At 44.0% G+C, this 16372-nt stretch overlaps 1 protein-coding gene across 3 annotated transcripts; it reads left to right on the forward strand.

Annotated features, from left to right (window-relative positions):
• Positions 1 to 23: 23 nt before the first annotated feature.
• On the forward strand, positions 24 to 15371 carry dapk2b (death-associated protein kinase 2b). Of its 3 annotated transcripts, XM_041938193.1 has the most exons (12): positions 24 to 249; positions 859 to 993; positions 6852 to 7073; positions 7875 to 8013; positions 9309 to 9438; positions 9548 to 9596; positions 9689 to 9715; positions 9812 to 9964; positions 10455 to 10500; positions 13135 to 13224; positions 13331 to 13411; positions 14363 to 15371. In XM_041938193.1, exons 2-12 carry the CDS (start codon positions 917 to 919, stop codon positions 14438 to 14440), a joined length of 1092 nt encoding a protein of 363 aa, XP_041794127.1. In that variant the 5' UTR covers positions 24 to 249; positions 859 to 916; the 3' UTR covers positions 14441 to 15371. The 3 variants fall into 3 exon arrangements, with proteins under 3 accessions (XP_041794127.1, XP_041794126.1, XP_041794125.1); XM_041938192.1 differs by lacking the exons at positions 13135 to 13224; positions 13331 to 13411; positions 14363 to 15371 and adding an exon at positions 11188 to 13128 and having other exon boundaries at positions 856 to 993; XM_041938191.1 differs by lacking the exons at positions 13135 to 13224; positions 13331 to 13411; positions 14363 to 15371 and adding an exon at positions 11188 to 13128.
• The last annotated feature ends 1001 nt before the right edge of the window (positions 15372 to 16372 follow it).

Below are 16372 nucleotides of genomic sequence, written 5' to 3' on the forward strand. Positions count from 1 at the left end.
ACGTTTAGAACAAACACCAGACGTGTCGGCCGTCTTTACTGATAGCCTGCCTCTCTCGTGCTGCAGTTTCATAATGGAGCCATCAGGGGGTGGGACTTGTGCAGACACAAAAGGCTGATGGTGCTGCCACAAGTGACAGAGAACAACAGAGAGACCAGAGGAGCAGATTTGTGTCTGAGCAGCAGCCATGAGGAGAGCAGAGCAGCTGTAGGAGAAGTGCATCATCAGTGAGTCTGCGTCCGACTGGAGGTAAGACTTTAGGTTTGGTCACACGCTCAGTGTGAAGCCGCTTCAACTTAACAGATAGGAAGTTTGTGGTGCTTCAGCTTCTCGTCTTCTCATTTTTTTTTTCTATGTTGTTAGAAATTAGTGTGTTCACAGTAATGGTGTGCAATTAACCACTGCTCTGCTTTTAAATTCTAATTCACAGCAGTAAAAACTGTTATTTCTAACGGTGGCAAAGCGTGTGTTTCTGTCAGCCTCTTTAAAGTGTTTCACAACAGGAGCAAATTTCACTGATACCCTGCCCTAATTACCCAAAATGCTCCTTTCTTTTCATTTGTAATCCTGTTATAATCGCACAAACTAGACACTATTATACTGCCAGCTTGGAACAGTTGGTGTACTCATGAAACTTATTAGAATTTAAAGCCAGTAATCAGTGTTTAGACAAGCAAAATATATACCACTGTAACTGTGCAGTTTATTCCCTTTGCTGTCAGCTCTCAGTGTTTTGGCTTTCTCAGCAGTGAAAGTGGGTACAACTCTGAGATGGAATGCTTTACAGCAAGCTGGAACATGCAGTAAATGTGTTCATGGCTCCAGCCAGAAATCAGCAGCAACTCTTTGTATCAGCAGGGTTGGACTTGTGGAGAAAAGTCTTAAGTGTTGCACATCACGGAGATAAACTACATCAATGAAGACACCTGGCATGGCGGTGTTCAAGCAACAGAATGTGGATGATTTCTATGAAATTGGAGAGGAACTCGGGAGGTGAGTATGCTTCAAAGCTGTTTAATGAAGCATGTGCGGCAGCAGATGTTTGATTGCCAGCTCACAGACAATGATCCTCCTCACTGTGTGTGATTCAGAGTGTGATTCAGCTCTCCCCTGCGTGCCCCTCGGCCCAGCGGTCCCCATGTGTACGTAGGTATGCAAACAGCTGGCCTGTTTAAGCTTGAAACGGGGAGTGTCGCTGCCTTTAAGTGGGCTGAAGTTTACAGCGAGAGATAAAGTTTCAAAAGTAAACGCGCTCTAAGAAAACAAGGCTTGTTTGCCCCCGATATGCTCACTCCAAGAAAGAGACTCAAGTGTGATTTACTGCTTTTGCGTGAGGTGATTCTGGGCGGTGGAGCGACGTGTTGAGGCTGAATGTTGAGGTGGGGTGGTAATCAGGCCTGTGCAGGACAGACATCGAGGAAACTGTGTCCCATGGGGAAATACATTAAAGGAAGTTGGCAGGCAGCAGTATGGATTTGAGGAAGCTGCAAAGCTATTTGGCACGGATGGACAGCTTGGGCATGTGTAGCACTTGCTAACAGATGGGGAGGGTGTGAAAGGAAAGTGTCTGACCTCTAACCTTTCACTGCTAGTCAAAATATACATAATGTCCTTGTATTTGCTCTTCATCTGCTGCTCAGCTTCTTCGACACACCCTGACAGGACAAACCCAGACCTGCTGTTGACAGCAGCATTTATACGCCTGTAGAGGCAGCGTGTGCAGCCTTCACACTTTCACTGTATTTTACATTGTGTATTTGCGTCATTAAATAATCAAACTAAAAGACTGAATATTGTCAGGATCAACACTCAATTCACTTACATGATATTTGCTGCCGTTTTCAAGCAAGGCAGCCTTTATAAGTTGCAACTAATCATTTATTAATGGTTAATAAATCATGTACTAATGCTTTATAGATCAGTATTAAGCCACTAAAAAGAGATTTAAGAACTCAGTCTCTTACTTTCTGGGAAACAGCTGCAGAACATCTGGAAATGCATTTATTTTTTAAAAATCAACACTTAAAAACGTTATGTATTATTCCAAGAAACTTCTATTAATGACTTCTCATGATAACTATTGTACTACTATATTTTCCAATATTGTTGGTGCCTTCCTGATTAGTCAAAGAGCTAAAGAGCAACAGTCATTCTGGTCACTATTAATGGCTTTTAACTGATCTGTAAAGGATTAGTGAATGATTTCTTAAGATTAATAAAGCAGTTGCTTACAATTTATAGACCTATTTAATAAAAAGTTAATTAAAAGTTCTTTGTCAAGCATTTTCTAAACTCTTTATCAACCATTGATGAAGAGTGCCCTATTGTAGAATAATATTAGCAAGTGGAAGGCGTAGAGGTTTTTAAAGGCTGACAACTTCACTGAGATGTGGTTGCAAACGTGTTGCTTGAAAAGACAGCTAAGCAGTGAGGTGAGCTGCGTACATGAGAACTTTAAAAGCTGCTGTGGTTAAAATCTGCAGATTGAAACTGAAACCCAGAAAATCATTTTCAGTGTCTGAGAATTTCATCGGCCATTCGGCAGCTGGACTTTGTGCTCGTAGGCCTAGTTGTGACAGCTTTGTAGTGAGTTCTGGAGGATGCGGCCCACCCCGCCCACAGTTTGTGAGAGCCTCGTGGGTTCAGACCTCTCCACCACACGCCACAATGGAACTGTTACTCAATCGTCCTCTCGAGAGGGTGGGGAAATTTGATGAGGGGGCCAAAGACTGATGATGTGTGTCTCTATGGAACTGTTGAGCCATTCGCTACAGGAAAGTCAATTCATCACACTGTCCCCCCATTGACAGATTTTAATGTCACAGGGCCCCACGGGGTTGTACTCAATGTTTCTTTCCACTAGTGATGGGGCGTTTTTGGTAAATCTATCTGTAAAGCAACCCTTTGCTTGAGATGTGACTGACAACTGGATCTGTCTTTCCATCTGAGCGATGACACTGATGATGACATACAGTAGGATGTGTCACAGTGGGAGCCCACAGCTGCCACCGGCCCTCCCAGGAGATTGTGATGAGCTGTTACACAAGTGACCGTCCAGGCGAGTCAGAGAAAGGACGGACTTTTGTGCAGACGGTGGAACGATGTGAACGCGACACGCTGTCAGCAACGAATTCGTTCTTGTCTAAGTTTGGTCATCACACCCGAGACCCTTTACTGTATATGTCTACCACCACCTTTGCTAGATGCTGATGAAAAAAACATCTCTGTTAGTCATGATCAAGCAATGTCAAAGAGTCACAGGATGCAGCGTTGGATGGGAAGTGCTATTGTCTTTGCATGCCTGAACAACAACAAAAGACTCATAAACTTCCTCCTGATTTTGAAATTTGTAAACACCGCTCTTACATCATAGTGGGTATGACTCCTTCACAGGCTTTATGTTGGTTAGTACAGATAGTTGTGGGTCTCTGGTGTTTTTAGCCCTGCTAACAGCGTGGCTCTAGTGACCACCTTGGTCCTGACCTACAGTAAATGTCTCAACAACTATAAGATGGGTTGCTGTGAACTTTTCATCTAGCTTCACCATCAGGACAATATATATATATTTTTATTTATGGCCAAATATCTGCAAAACTGACAACACTCCCATCAGCCTTAACTGGGCTTTGTGTTAATAGCCCTAATAAGCAAATGTTATAGTTATCTAAGTTTAGCTTATTAGCATAATAAGCTTAACTTAGATGGTGAACATGGTAAGCACAGGCAGCATAGCATAAGCCTGAACATCACCATGTTACATGATCATCATGAGCATATTAGCATACTTAAGTTAGCATTTTCGCTGATAGCACCGCTGTCCCTGCTGTAAATACAGCCTCACAGAGCTGCACAGCTGTAGAGTCTTGTTGTTAGATTCAGATCTAGCTCCAATTGAATGCAGGAGCCCTGAAATTGTTACACACACCTGATATGCAAAGTGTTTCCCAATTTGTCGCTAAGCACTGGGGTATATGTCAGGAGGAAAGGAAACGAGTTAGAGAAATGTTTTCAGTTTGCAGAAGGTTGTTGTCTTTGGAGAGGATGCAGGGAGGGCAGCGGTGCACACTTAAGGCCGCAGCCTTCACACACTGAATGTGTTGAAGTGAAAAGAGCTGACAGTCGCGAAGCAGACAGGTGCTGCTGATGAGCACAGTAAAGTGCTAGAATTTCTCCAAAGGGATTTACTGTACATGATGTATCTATAGCACGGACAGCAGGCATGCGTGCACAAGGTGCAGGATGAGAATGCATGTAGTCAGCTCTGAGGAACAGACATTCCTGCTGGTGGGTGAGTGAAAAATGTGTTTATTCAGTGCAGGCTGACAGAGGGAACTCCACGTTGACCTGCGGGACATTCCTGGAGTTCCCATTTGGCAGAGGTCGACACAGGAGCGAACAAAACAAGTGGGAATCTGGAGTATCCTGAACACTTCATGAGCAGAAATGCAGAGATGTTTCATAAGAGTGGCTGACAAATTGTGTATTTGGGTTTTTAGGCATAAGTTACACCAGATAATACAACAGAAATTATATTTACAGAGTGTGGTGAAGGTTGAGCCGCTTATCCTCTCATTCAGTGTTACAGATGGAACGGGTGTGAAGGGACAGGGCTTGGTCCATTATGAATTTGGCTGTGTGTGACACGCCGCCCCAGAGGTTGTTCAGTAGAGAAATGTGTTTAAATATTGGGCCGGCGCCACTTGTCCGAGCATTCCTCCAACCTTGGCTGTGGATAATGACCTTCAGCTGTTGGAAGTGGAAACTCTGCGGGGAGATGGTACTTTCAGCCCCACTGGCCGGCTTAGAGCTAAGACAGCCGGCACGCCTGGCCCGTTGTGGAATACCACTCCCAGCATCACTGCTCTCTCCGCACTTTGTAACAGCACCAAAGCAAAGGCCTTTCACTGACATCTGCGGTGTGCACTTACTCACATTTGGGCTAAACAGTCGGGGAGAGGGGTAATTCTGCTCAGTCTTGCTTTAACAACAAATCAAGGACGCTGTTGCTGCTCTCCTGCCATGTGACAGTTCGTCCCCTCGGGGCGCTTTACGCCTGTTTTTGCAAGTGGAATTCACTGAGTGACTTACCCTCCTTTTCAGTTCACACATTATCGTAGTCTCTAGCAGGTTCAGCCTTTCAGGGATGTCTCAGGGGTGGAAATGTCCTGTGAATAGAACAGATAGAGGCAGCATTTGAGGTTCCACACTGCTGCTCTGCCTCAGCTCCCTACCCACCCTGTCTTTTGTGTTTCTATTGCAGCATGTGTGTGACTCTGGAGACCATTGTCAAGATGTATATACCCCACCCTGGTGCGACTGCAGGACTGTGTAAGCGCAGGACAGGTTGTGTCTCTGAACAGTCCCACACCAGTACAGCTAAGGAGCCAGTAGGCTTGCTTTAAACCACGAAGATGATCACCTTTGTATTTCATCCATTTATTTGTTTGGTGATGAGTTGGTGGACGTCTCTGTGTAAGTGCTCTTTGAAAGCACAAGTGAGTACAAGTGCAGTGAAATTTTTCCGGACAGCTTTTATCAGGCAGCTCCTCCAGCTCTCCTCCCGTCAGCTCCTCGGGCTCAGCGGGCTTCCTCCCTCGCCCCAGCTGCAGCGGAGAGGTGGCAGGTGGAGAATGAGCCCGTGGGCCGGGCTATTCTTAGCCCACTAGACACCCAGATGATAATGGACACAGACTGGACAGCGTCTCACAGCCACCCTGGAATCTCTGTGTGGACAGTTATGTCCAAAAAAATATGAAAAGCCTGCCAGTTATTATGTTTCCTCTCCCTGTGTACTCTGTCTAAAAATACACTTGCTGAACAACATGGGTCCACAGGCCTTTATGTGTTTTGTCCAATCATCTTAGTCGCTAATCTGTATGCATACTTGGCTGAATGTTCCTCCTCTGTCTAGCGTTCATCTTCCCCACTCAGAAGCTTGTTGCCAGCTCTGCTGCCACACTCCTCCTTGTGTATTTGTGTGGCCTGTTACAGAAGGATCTGTGACTGGGAGGCTTGTTTTCACCGTATGAATATATAGGGTGGGCAGGTCGGCTGACAGCAGCAGGAAGCGTATAAAGCAGCAGGAGTGGCAGCAGGCTTAGTCAGGCCTGAGATTACAAGTGCTGGTCTGATAATAAAGCCACGGAGACTCATAACATATATTTAACTGGGTGACAGCACTGGAAAATGTTCTTACACTTCTTATTCAGTCTGTCAGTGGGTCAATTATGAGTGAAATGACTCTGTTGTTATGCTAGAGGACAGTGATGAGTTTACTGGAGGAGTCACCCCTGCCTTGAAATATGAAATGGCCTTATTTGGTTAGTGTAGCTCAGGATCTAAACTCGTTAACTAGATACCATAACCACATGTCTGCAAGCTGTAGTACGCAATAAAGAGCACAGCGAAAAGTGAAACAATAATCCACTGAGAGATGGTCTCTAAGCCACACCTCTGTTGTGAAATATTCAGAGTTTTTGGGATTTTTCAGCGGACTGATCCCTCGAGGATGGCTAGAAATTTGGCAGGAAGGTTGCTGGAGTGGGAGGACGGCAGCTATGTCCACACTGCTGGCCCGTCTGATTGTTCTCTGGCTGGCTGGGAAACGGGAAGTGATGGACTATACCTCAATATTTCAGCTGGTTTTGACACGCCGCTTCCTCCCTGATATCTGTCTTCACCCGTAGCCATATCCTGTTGTTAATTGTTAAATGTTTCACAAGGAGCTGTGTCACAGATAATGATAAAATCTCATTATGATAAGACGGCAGATCTTAATGATCTGTCACACTAAAAACAGTCATTCAACATGAGCTAATGCCAGCGTCTCGTTTCTTCTTTTGTGTCCGCAGTGGGCAGTTTGCAATTGTCAAACGCTGCAAAGAGAAGAGCACGGGCATCGAGTACGCAGCCAAGTTCATCAAGAAGCGCCAGAGTCGGGCCAGCAGACGCGGCGTGAGGAGGGAGGAGATCGAGAGGGAGGTGGACATCCTGCAGCAGATCCAGCACCCCAACATCGTAGAGCTGCACGATGTGTACGAGAACCGCACAGATGTGGTGCTCATCCTTGAACTGTGAGTCACTGCACGATTTAATGCATCACAATATGATAGTAAACAGCTTAAAGGATAGAGTTTGCTCATGCTTGCCAGACATCTGCACAGAAGAGTTTTGCATTGCATGGCATTTTGTTTTAAGAAAAAGCCATAATGTCAGTGTAGTTTCAGTGTTTCAGACCAGCGCTGGTAAAGCTGTGTCCAAGTTCTGACCTGCGAGCCAGTTTCTGTGTACATAGATTGTTTGTTGAATCTGTGTTTGCTTGAAACCTTTTGCCTGGATCACGTGTGCCAGAAAGAACCGAACAGTATCAATAAGGCTTGTGTTGAAAAGGGGCCTCAGAGGACCTCGGCGAGTGCCCGGGAACACAGAGGGTACAATTAGGACTAAATGGAAGTTCAGTCCAATCAAAGCAGGGAGCTGACTGAGAGAGCGGTTCCAGTGAGGCGCAGGATGACACACTGTGTGTCATTCGACTGATTATCTTTTCTTTGTATGAATATGAAAAGAACATCGTGTTCATGGGCCGCTAGCCAGTCAGAGGCTGCCTTATACCACTTTTCTGCAGCTTTTCAGGATTTTTGTTTTGAAAAGGTTGCGAGTGATTCATAAGTAGAGCAGACTGACTCAGAGCACACCCAAATAGTTACCACAAACAAACATATCTAAGGCATCCTGAGCTGCTGCATCCAAGTCCTGAGAACTCACTTTAGATAACGTTCAAGAGAGCGCTTGCTCCAGATTATCAGAGTGCACAGGATGGGCCTCTAAATGTGTGTGTGTGCGCGTGTGTGTGTGTGTGTGTGTCTGTTTTACAGGGTGTCTGGAGGGGAGCTGTTCGATTTCCTGGCTCAGAAGGAGTCTCTCAGTGAAGAGGAGGCCACTCAGTTTATCAAACAGATCCTAGATGGAGTACAGTACCTCCACTCCAAGAGGATCACACATTTTGATCTGAAGGTACAAAATGCTCTGTCCGTGCATCGCACGGAAATCTATATTTGTCACGTGATGAAGGTGAGATTCTTCACCTCTGCAGCGTCTGAACCCATGTGTGCGTGCATGCTAGGTCGAGCCAGACTTAATGTCAAATATATATAGCAGGTGTCTAATGGACGTGCTGGTAGAGTTTCGCTGTTCTGAATCACACATCCTTCCTGTTTTCTGTGGCTGCGATCCAGACTCTCAGATACAGACACCACAAGGTTATCTCTTCACTTTCAGAGAGCAGCGTCTCCCACACTGCACTCTGATAGTCGCTGTCCTGCGTTCCTGCAGCTGCGGCTCTCCTCTTCACTCTTGATGAAGAGTTTCAAACCTGCCTGAGGCCTTGACCTTCAGTTCACAGATCTGTGCACTGATTGGTACTTCACATTTTCTGTCAAATCAGAAAATCTGACTGTCTATCTGACCTTTACAGTTATTTATAGGAATCCAGGTCAATATATTAAAGTCTGAACTTCTGTAAGTCTGCAAAAAGTATGTTTAATGGAGGGAAAAGGTGAATGTAATGCAATGTGAATGAAAATTTGCTACTCACTCTCAGTAGGTGAGAAGATTAACATCTGACGTCTACATGCTAAATATGAAGTTCCTGCTAGCAGCCGGCTAACTTGTATCTGTAGCTAAGCACAAAGCGTGGAAACAGCTAGCATGGCTCTGTCCAATAGTGACAAAATCCACCGGCTTGCACCTCGAAATCTCACGTATTAAGAACAATTAACAATAAAGCAGGGTATGCTTTAGGGTGAGGCTCCATTGTGATTGACAAGTCAGTACCAAGGTGTGTCCTCAGGTTCTCCGTCAGATCCAATCAGGGCGGAGGTCTTGCAATGCATATCCTCTCTATCATCCAAATGCGGTCATGGTACTGATCTTAGCATAGCTTTGGAGCTTCTTTTTGACAGAGCCAAGTTAGCTGTTTCCTACCGTTTTCAGTTTTTGTGCTAAGCTACAGTAAGTTAGCCAGCTGTCAGAGCTTCATATTTAGTGTACAGACACGAGAGTGGTATCAATGTTCTCGTCAAACTCTCGGCAAGACAGCGAATGAGCAAAATAGCAAAAGATGTTGTCCTTTAATATTTCACACTAGCACGGATGACCATAACTGTTGTGATGTTTTTCTTTAATGCTTACACTAAAGGCAGCTTTAACCAGGTAACTTGTTTTACTCACTGTTGCTTATGTATCGCCCTGTCTTGGTGTTAGTAGAAATCTGCTGACCAAAGCGTCTCTCCGTTCTATTTGCACTTCAGCCTGAAAACATAATGCTGCTGGACAGGAACGTTCCTCTACCCCGCATCAAACTCATAGACTTTGGACTGGCACACAAATTAGAAGCTGGGGCGGATTTCAAAAACATTTTTGGAACTCCTGAGTTCGTTGGTAAGTGATTTTATGTGAGATACTTTTTGCAGCCAGAGGACGTTTTAAGAAGAGGCTTGGTGTTTGGCCTGGCTCTGTTTGTGATGCAGTGTGTGCCGTCTATTTTCAGCTCCAGAGATAGTCAACTATGAGCCACTGGGATTGGAGGCAGACATGTGGTAAGAGCCTTTAATTACCTCTGACTCTGCTGCCTTCCATGCACCAGGCTGCAGTGCATAACTCTGGATTAACCTTGTGCTGTTTTTCACAGGAGCATTGGAGTCATCACATATATACTGTAAGTTGGGATGATTTGTGATTATTAATGGGAATCTTAATGTACCTAAAGAGCTTATCGAGGGCAGTCCAAGTGAGCGTGTGAATATTGTTTCAGCTTGAGCGGCGCTTCGCCTTTCCTCGGCGACACGAAGCAGGAGACGCTGGGTAACATCTCGGCGATGAACTACGACTTCGACGAGGACCTCTTCAGGAATACGAGCGAGCTGGCCAAGAGCTTCATCAGACAGCTCCTGGAGAAGGACACGAGGTAAACGAGCTGACAGACCACTGAAGGCCAAAGGTCAAGTCTGACAATTCAGATACAAAGCCCAGTATTAGAGGTTTCACTGCAATAAAGCCTAAGCGTATTAAATTCCCAGACCTGATCCAAATGAGAACGAAAGACCAGCCTGTCCACAGAAATCTGGAGCAAGGATTTAGGCACATTTGTTTTTGGTACACAATGTGACACTAAATAAAATCAGCTAAATAAACAATTTTTCTACCTGAAACTAAATACAGCATGTAAAACACTGTGTAATACTTGCATTTCTTTGTACCTTTATCCCTTTTCTTCTTGCTTAACATGTGTTTCCTTTTAAATGCACCTCCAGGAAACTGAATATTCCTGTGAATGTTATCCCGGTGGACATATTCCTGAGAGATTCACATCCTAAAGCGTGACCGCTCACAATGCAGCGTGTCTGACCGAGTCGTTCGGGTGTATTTACTCAGCTGCATTTTCTCTCTCACTTTAGAAAGCGGATGACGATACAAGACGCCCTCAGCCATCATTGGATTAAGGTACGATTTATGTGTACCGCAGCATGTTTTTGTGTTCTCAGTAACTGCTGTCAGCACATGCTACATGTGAAACAACATGGAACAGTTCTTGTCAAAGACAGGTGACAGGTTTATTTCTTATTAAAGGGGAAATTCTATGTTTAAATGTGCCAAAAAAACCACCCACTAACTTTTTATGTATGTTCTGGCTTGTTGAAAACATTTATCACGGTTAGTGTATATTGTTTCTATCGCTGCACCACACCCCTCCCTCTGGGAATATCCTCCTCAGCCTTCACCTATCAACACACTTAGCTGCACACATCTAGTACAGCTGCCTGCTGCAGTCTAGAAATTCATGTGATCAAACTGAAATCTCGCCGATTGTAGTTTTTAACGGCACGAATATTTAACAACCTGTAATGTTGTAATGAGACGTCTGCTCCAACATTAGCTGCTGAGGTGCATGTGAATGGCGTTGTGCTGTGGAGTCTCCGTCCTGTTTGGGAACAAGCATGAAGCCAGGACACGTAACACACTCGACAGGAATGGGTTTTTTTTTTTGACGCTCTCACCTGCCATGGCTTTCGCTGCAGGGTCACAAACTAATCCTACAGTGCCGCTGCAGCCACCACCATGTGTGTTTTCAAGATGCAGCAATGCAACAGCCTCTCACTCAGTGTCCCCCCTCCACCCTTCTATCTGAAGTCCTGTGGCCCCACAGAGGAGGATAGCGCTGCGCCTGAGGCGGAGAAGAAAGCGGAGCAGCTGAAGACGAAGCGTCTAAAGGAGTACACCATCCAGTCCCACTCCAGCATGCCCCAGAACAACACGTATGCCAACTTTGAGCGTTTTGCGCATGTGGTGGAGGACGTCGGCCTGATGGAGACGGGGCTGTCGGAGGTGGCAGGAGCCCAACACACTCTGCAGGGTGATTTAGAAGCTCTGCTCTCCATCTACAACGAGAAGGAGGCCTGGTACAAGGAGGAGAGCGAGACTGCGAGGAAGCAGCTGTCCCAGATCCGCTACGAGTTCCGCAAGGTGGAGGCCACGAGGAGGCTGCTGCAGGAGGACATGAAGGCTATAGATGCCAGTCTGGAGAGCATCAGTGGGAAGCACAGCCAGAGGCAGAGTCAGCTGGACGCTCTGAGGCAGGAGCTGAACTCTGAGCTGCACTGGCTGCGGGAGGTGATGACCTCTCTGCATCCGGAAGGAGCCAACGGCAGCATCCTCAACAGCAGTCTGAGTACGGACGTGAAGCGGGCGCTGATGGAGCTGCTGCATCAGTCCTGCAGGAGGGAACTGTGTCCCGAGGCCACACAGCCGCTCACAGAGTCTGGCTAACGTGCACTGACCTCAAAGAGCTTTACAGGCTGTTTGACTTCAACACATGAATTTTTTTCAGCAGCACAAACCTTTGAATGTATGCCTGTGTAGTCTTTACCTTTTCTTGATTTCACTGTTTTTTCTTGTGCAAACTTGGTAGTACGATACTTTCAGTTTGAGTAATAGTAGGAATACGAGTAAGATGGGAAAATATGCTTATTTAATTCTTGCTGACAGTTAGACGAGATGGGCACCACTTTCATATCTGTACAATAAACATGAAGCTACAGGCATGAGGTGATTAGCTTAGCTTAGCACAAACACTGGAAACAGGGGGAAACAGCTAGCCTGGCCCATTCCAAATGTAAAAAAATCAGCCGGCCAGCACCTGTAAGGCTCACTGCTTGACACTCCAGGTCTTTTATCACCCTCGGACGAAGCCAAACTCACTGTTTCTCCCAGCTTCCAGTCCAAAAATAAGACTCTGGGTTCAGATTAACTCACATATGTAACAATGATGTTGAGCTTCTCATCTAACGCAGGGCAAGAGAGCAAACAAACATATTTCCCAAAATGTTGAACTATTTCTTTAAGTAGCACAATTATGGCACAATTTTTCTAAAATAGAGGTGATTTATGTAGATTTATCTCTGCACTGCTCTTGTTTGATTAATCAGGTCTGGTAGCTTTTTAATTTGACAATGATGACAATGAAGATATGTATTGATTATGAATGTTTTTACTGTGTTACGGCCAGAAAAATACTTTTTTTCATGGAATGTATCAGAAATTCACATTTGTTGATTGATTTTTTCATTCCATTTTTTTTGACTGTATATTGATTTTTTTTTTTACAATGGTTATCCATTTGTAAAGTTACATGTGTAGAAATAATTTTTCAAATATGCACTTTTACTAAAGGTTGAATTTATTTATTTATTTTTAAAAACCTTGTTTTTAATTTCTTTCTTGGAGATGTTCTATGGGTCGACAGGAAAAACAACATCTGTGATAAGATCACGTGTTTATCAGTGGTTTTTAGCATCTCAACAAATAAACACACCCACGCACATTTTGGCTTCGCCTTTGATGTGCACACTGACATTTTTCACTGTTGCCTGCACACTGAAATAAATGTTTGTCCTTAATTATGCATCATATTGGGTTTTGGCATCTAGATTCCACTATGTTTCCAGTCGTACCTCAGATCAGAGTGTAAAAACTAGACCAGTAGTGCCTTAGCACAGTGTTTTTGAACTTGCTTTGACATTTTACATTAACATAAAAGACACTTGCTCTGCTTTTCAATCCCTCATTGTGTCTCTGCAGCCTCTGAATCCCAGGCAGGCCATGGTGAAGAGGCTGTCAGTAGTCAACCTGGAAAACTTTAGGAGACAGTACGCCAGACGCAGGTGGAAGGTAAAGTACAGTTCAATGATTTCCTTACTGCCGTCAGGCTCTATGAAAAAATTATGCGCTTGATTGATTTTGAGACTTGTTCTCTTTGCTTTTATCTGTTCAACAGCTGTCATTCAGGATTGTTGCTCTGTGCAACCACTTAACACGGATCATGAAGAAAGGCCACAAGCTGCCCGAGCAGGACGGGGTAAGAAGAGCTAACACCAATGGCTCAGCAGTGGTTCATCATTTTAGGAATTTTGCATGTGTGCTTTCTTGCTGACAGTTAGATGAGAAGATTGATGCCACTCTCGTCTCTGTATGTTAAATATGAAGGTGCAGCCTGCAGCCGGTTAGCTTATTTTAGCACGGCATAAAGGCTGGAGACAGGGGGAAACGGCTAGCCTGGCTCTGTCCAAAGGTCATGCAAATTGCTTAACAGCACCTCCAAAGCTCACTAATTAACACACTATATCTCCTTTGTTTAATCCAAAAACCGAGGTGTAAAAACGACAAGTTGTGGTTTTGCGAGGGATTATGTGCCGGATGATTTCCAGCGGCTGAGACTTCCTGGGGTGTTGTTGTCACCAGGAGGTTGCTAGGCAACTAACGGAGAACTCAAGAAATTACTCTTCCCAGCCAAGAAAAAGACCAGTGTATAATTTCTCATTTTGGTTTTCACATTTCAGTTTTTGTGAAACAAAGAAGCAATAAGGAATAAGAATTTGTTGCCTTCATACAGAACCAGGCTTGCTTTTTCCGTTTTTTTTTTCCCCTTTTGTGCTAAGCTAAGCTAACTGGCTGCTGGCTTTAGCTTTATATTAACTGTACTGTACAAACCTGGCATTAAACCTTAAGTCAATCATCAAATCATCAATCCCAAGTAACTCTCAGAAATGAAGCAACTAAGTGTATTCCCCAAAAAGTCCAACTATTTGTTAGCAGTAATAATGCCGTAGCTGCTATGTGACCTGCACGGGACTCATCACGTCATACGTTTAAGATGGTATTTTGGGGCGCTGCTAGTTATTCTGGACCCTGCTTTTCAAACACAATAAAATAATCCTCACATTTGGTGGGGCCCTTGCGATGCAATCACCTGTCACCTCACAAACAATTTCACAGCCGTTTCTCAGCTCAAACGTTTTGATTATTTCAGAGGGACTGTGAAAGCGATCAAGAAGAAGAGATCCTGAAGAGGAGGCCGAGGACCAGAAAGAGAAGCAGCACTTCCTGAGAGCAGCGACCAGCTTCAAGTGTGTCAGTCAACAATGTTCCGGTTGCAAAACAGTGACTCTGCACCTTTTTGACGCACACACTGCAGCTGTTAGCGCGTCATAAAGAATCAGCGACAGTATTTGTTTGACTGCTGTGCATGCAGCGTTTTTTATTGGTTGGGGCGGCTTTGTTTGTCTCTTTGACCCACAAAACCAGCAGATCATCTGCTGTGCGTTAGATAGCATTCTGCTATTCCTATATTTGAGCTACCGTTTTCTGGCATGAGAAGATATAACTGGACTATTGTTGACAGGAACTGAGAAGCCAATGTTAGCACACACAGAAGAATGTAGGCAGCTTCCTCTAATAACTGCAGTCCTAAAGGTCCCTCAGCTGTTGTTTAACGAGTACAGACGCAGGGTTAGATTCTTTTATTTTTGTTTTGCAGGCTGCATGTGCAGATTTAGAAGAGGCTGATGGTCCAAAGCATTGGCAGATCAAAAGGTTTAGCTGTGCAGGATTGGCAAGTTGGTTGCAGATCCTCATAACCAAATGTTTACATGTCGTTCTGCTTAACGAACACCATTTACCGTTAACCTCTTCATTTGCCACATCAGAATAATTTACCTGAAGCTTATACACCATACAGAGCTGTGTGTTTACTGTATTTAGCAGGATATTTTTTATTACTGTCAATTACTCGTGTCCAGTGGAACAATAATTATATTTCATCATATACAATTCAGTTCAATATTTTAAAACAATTCCTGATATATATTAATGTAATTATGGTGTAAATTTACATACATGTCAGCCAAATGTCTTAATATCAGTTTTACTTGTATCTCAGCTTGTTAAAAGGAACATTCACTTCTTTTCAACACAATTTTTTTTCTGTGCACTTGTATGTATTGTAAATTGAAATTTTGTTTAATAAATTAATGACATGATTGTTTTCGTTCAGTTTCTATAAAGTTAAAAAGTCAGTGAACTCACTGAACGTCTCATGATTCCTGGATATAAATCAGTGCTATTAAAGCTTTTCCATTTTCTTTTAAGGCAGTTATATAAAATTGTCTCTTTTAAAAGTGTATTAGCATCCAATTTAACCCCAAAAGCATAATTTAGCGCATCGCACAACACAACCATGAATGTTCTGCTCTGTGACGTCTCTGTCAAACCAAAATAAAACTACAAAGGCCTTCGACAATAAATACATTATTAATTCTCTGAATATCAGTGAGCACTTTGTGATGGTGCACTTCTGATGATTTTTCATCCAGCCACTGGTCAATTATTTAGTCTCACAACAGTAATGTTGTTTGGGCCCAGCCGGGCTGAACGAGAGTGAAGGGATCATTTGACCTGAACTAAATAACACTTTTGGCAGTGACACAATGTAGGCAATTTCCACACCGATGGTAAGAAAGGAATCATAAGCAACAAGTGGGTCAGTCTCAAATCTGTAAGCCTGTTTGTGCTTCAGTATCCCACTACAGCATTACTTCATGTTCAGCACAAGAACACAGGCCATTTTATGTCAGTATTGCATATTATAATATGGGGGGTTTAAAGCACCTCCAGAAAGTGGACAGACTTACAAGAGACACGTCAGAATTCTCTAGTGTGGGTCAAGTGGCAGGACTACAGGATCTTACATTTCCCATCATGCAACCGATAACATCATTTGACCCTCCCTGCATGACAAACACTCAGATCTTCCTAACTCCACGCCATGTGGTCTACAAGCCCAAGCAGAGACGACCCTGGTGACACCATTGGGTTTATTTTTTCAGACTTTATTGACAGAAAACAGGACATAAGCTATCTAATGCAGACATGTGTGGAGCCTGAGTGAGGGCATTTAACTTTGATCTGCATGAAAAATGGCATTTTTAGAATTTTACCTTTACATTTTGAGTAAAGGAGTAGACAAAAACAACTGGATACA

This window comes from Chelmon rostratus, chromosome 6 (genome assembly GCF_017976325.1).
Source record: "Chelmon rostratus isolate fCheRos1 chromosome 6, fCheRos1.pri, whole genome shotgun sequence".
Taxonomy (NCBI): Eukaryota; Metazoa; Chordata; class Actinopteri; order Chaetodontiformes; family Chaetodontidae; genus Chelmon; species Chelmon rostratus.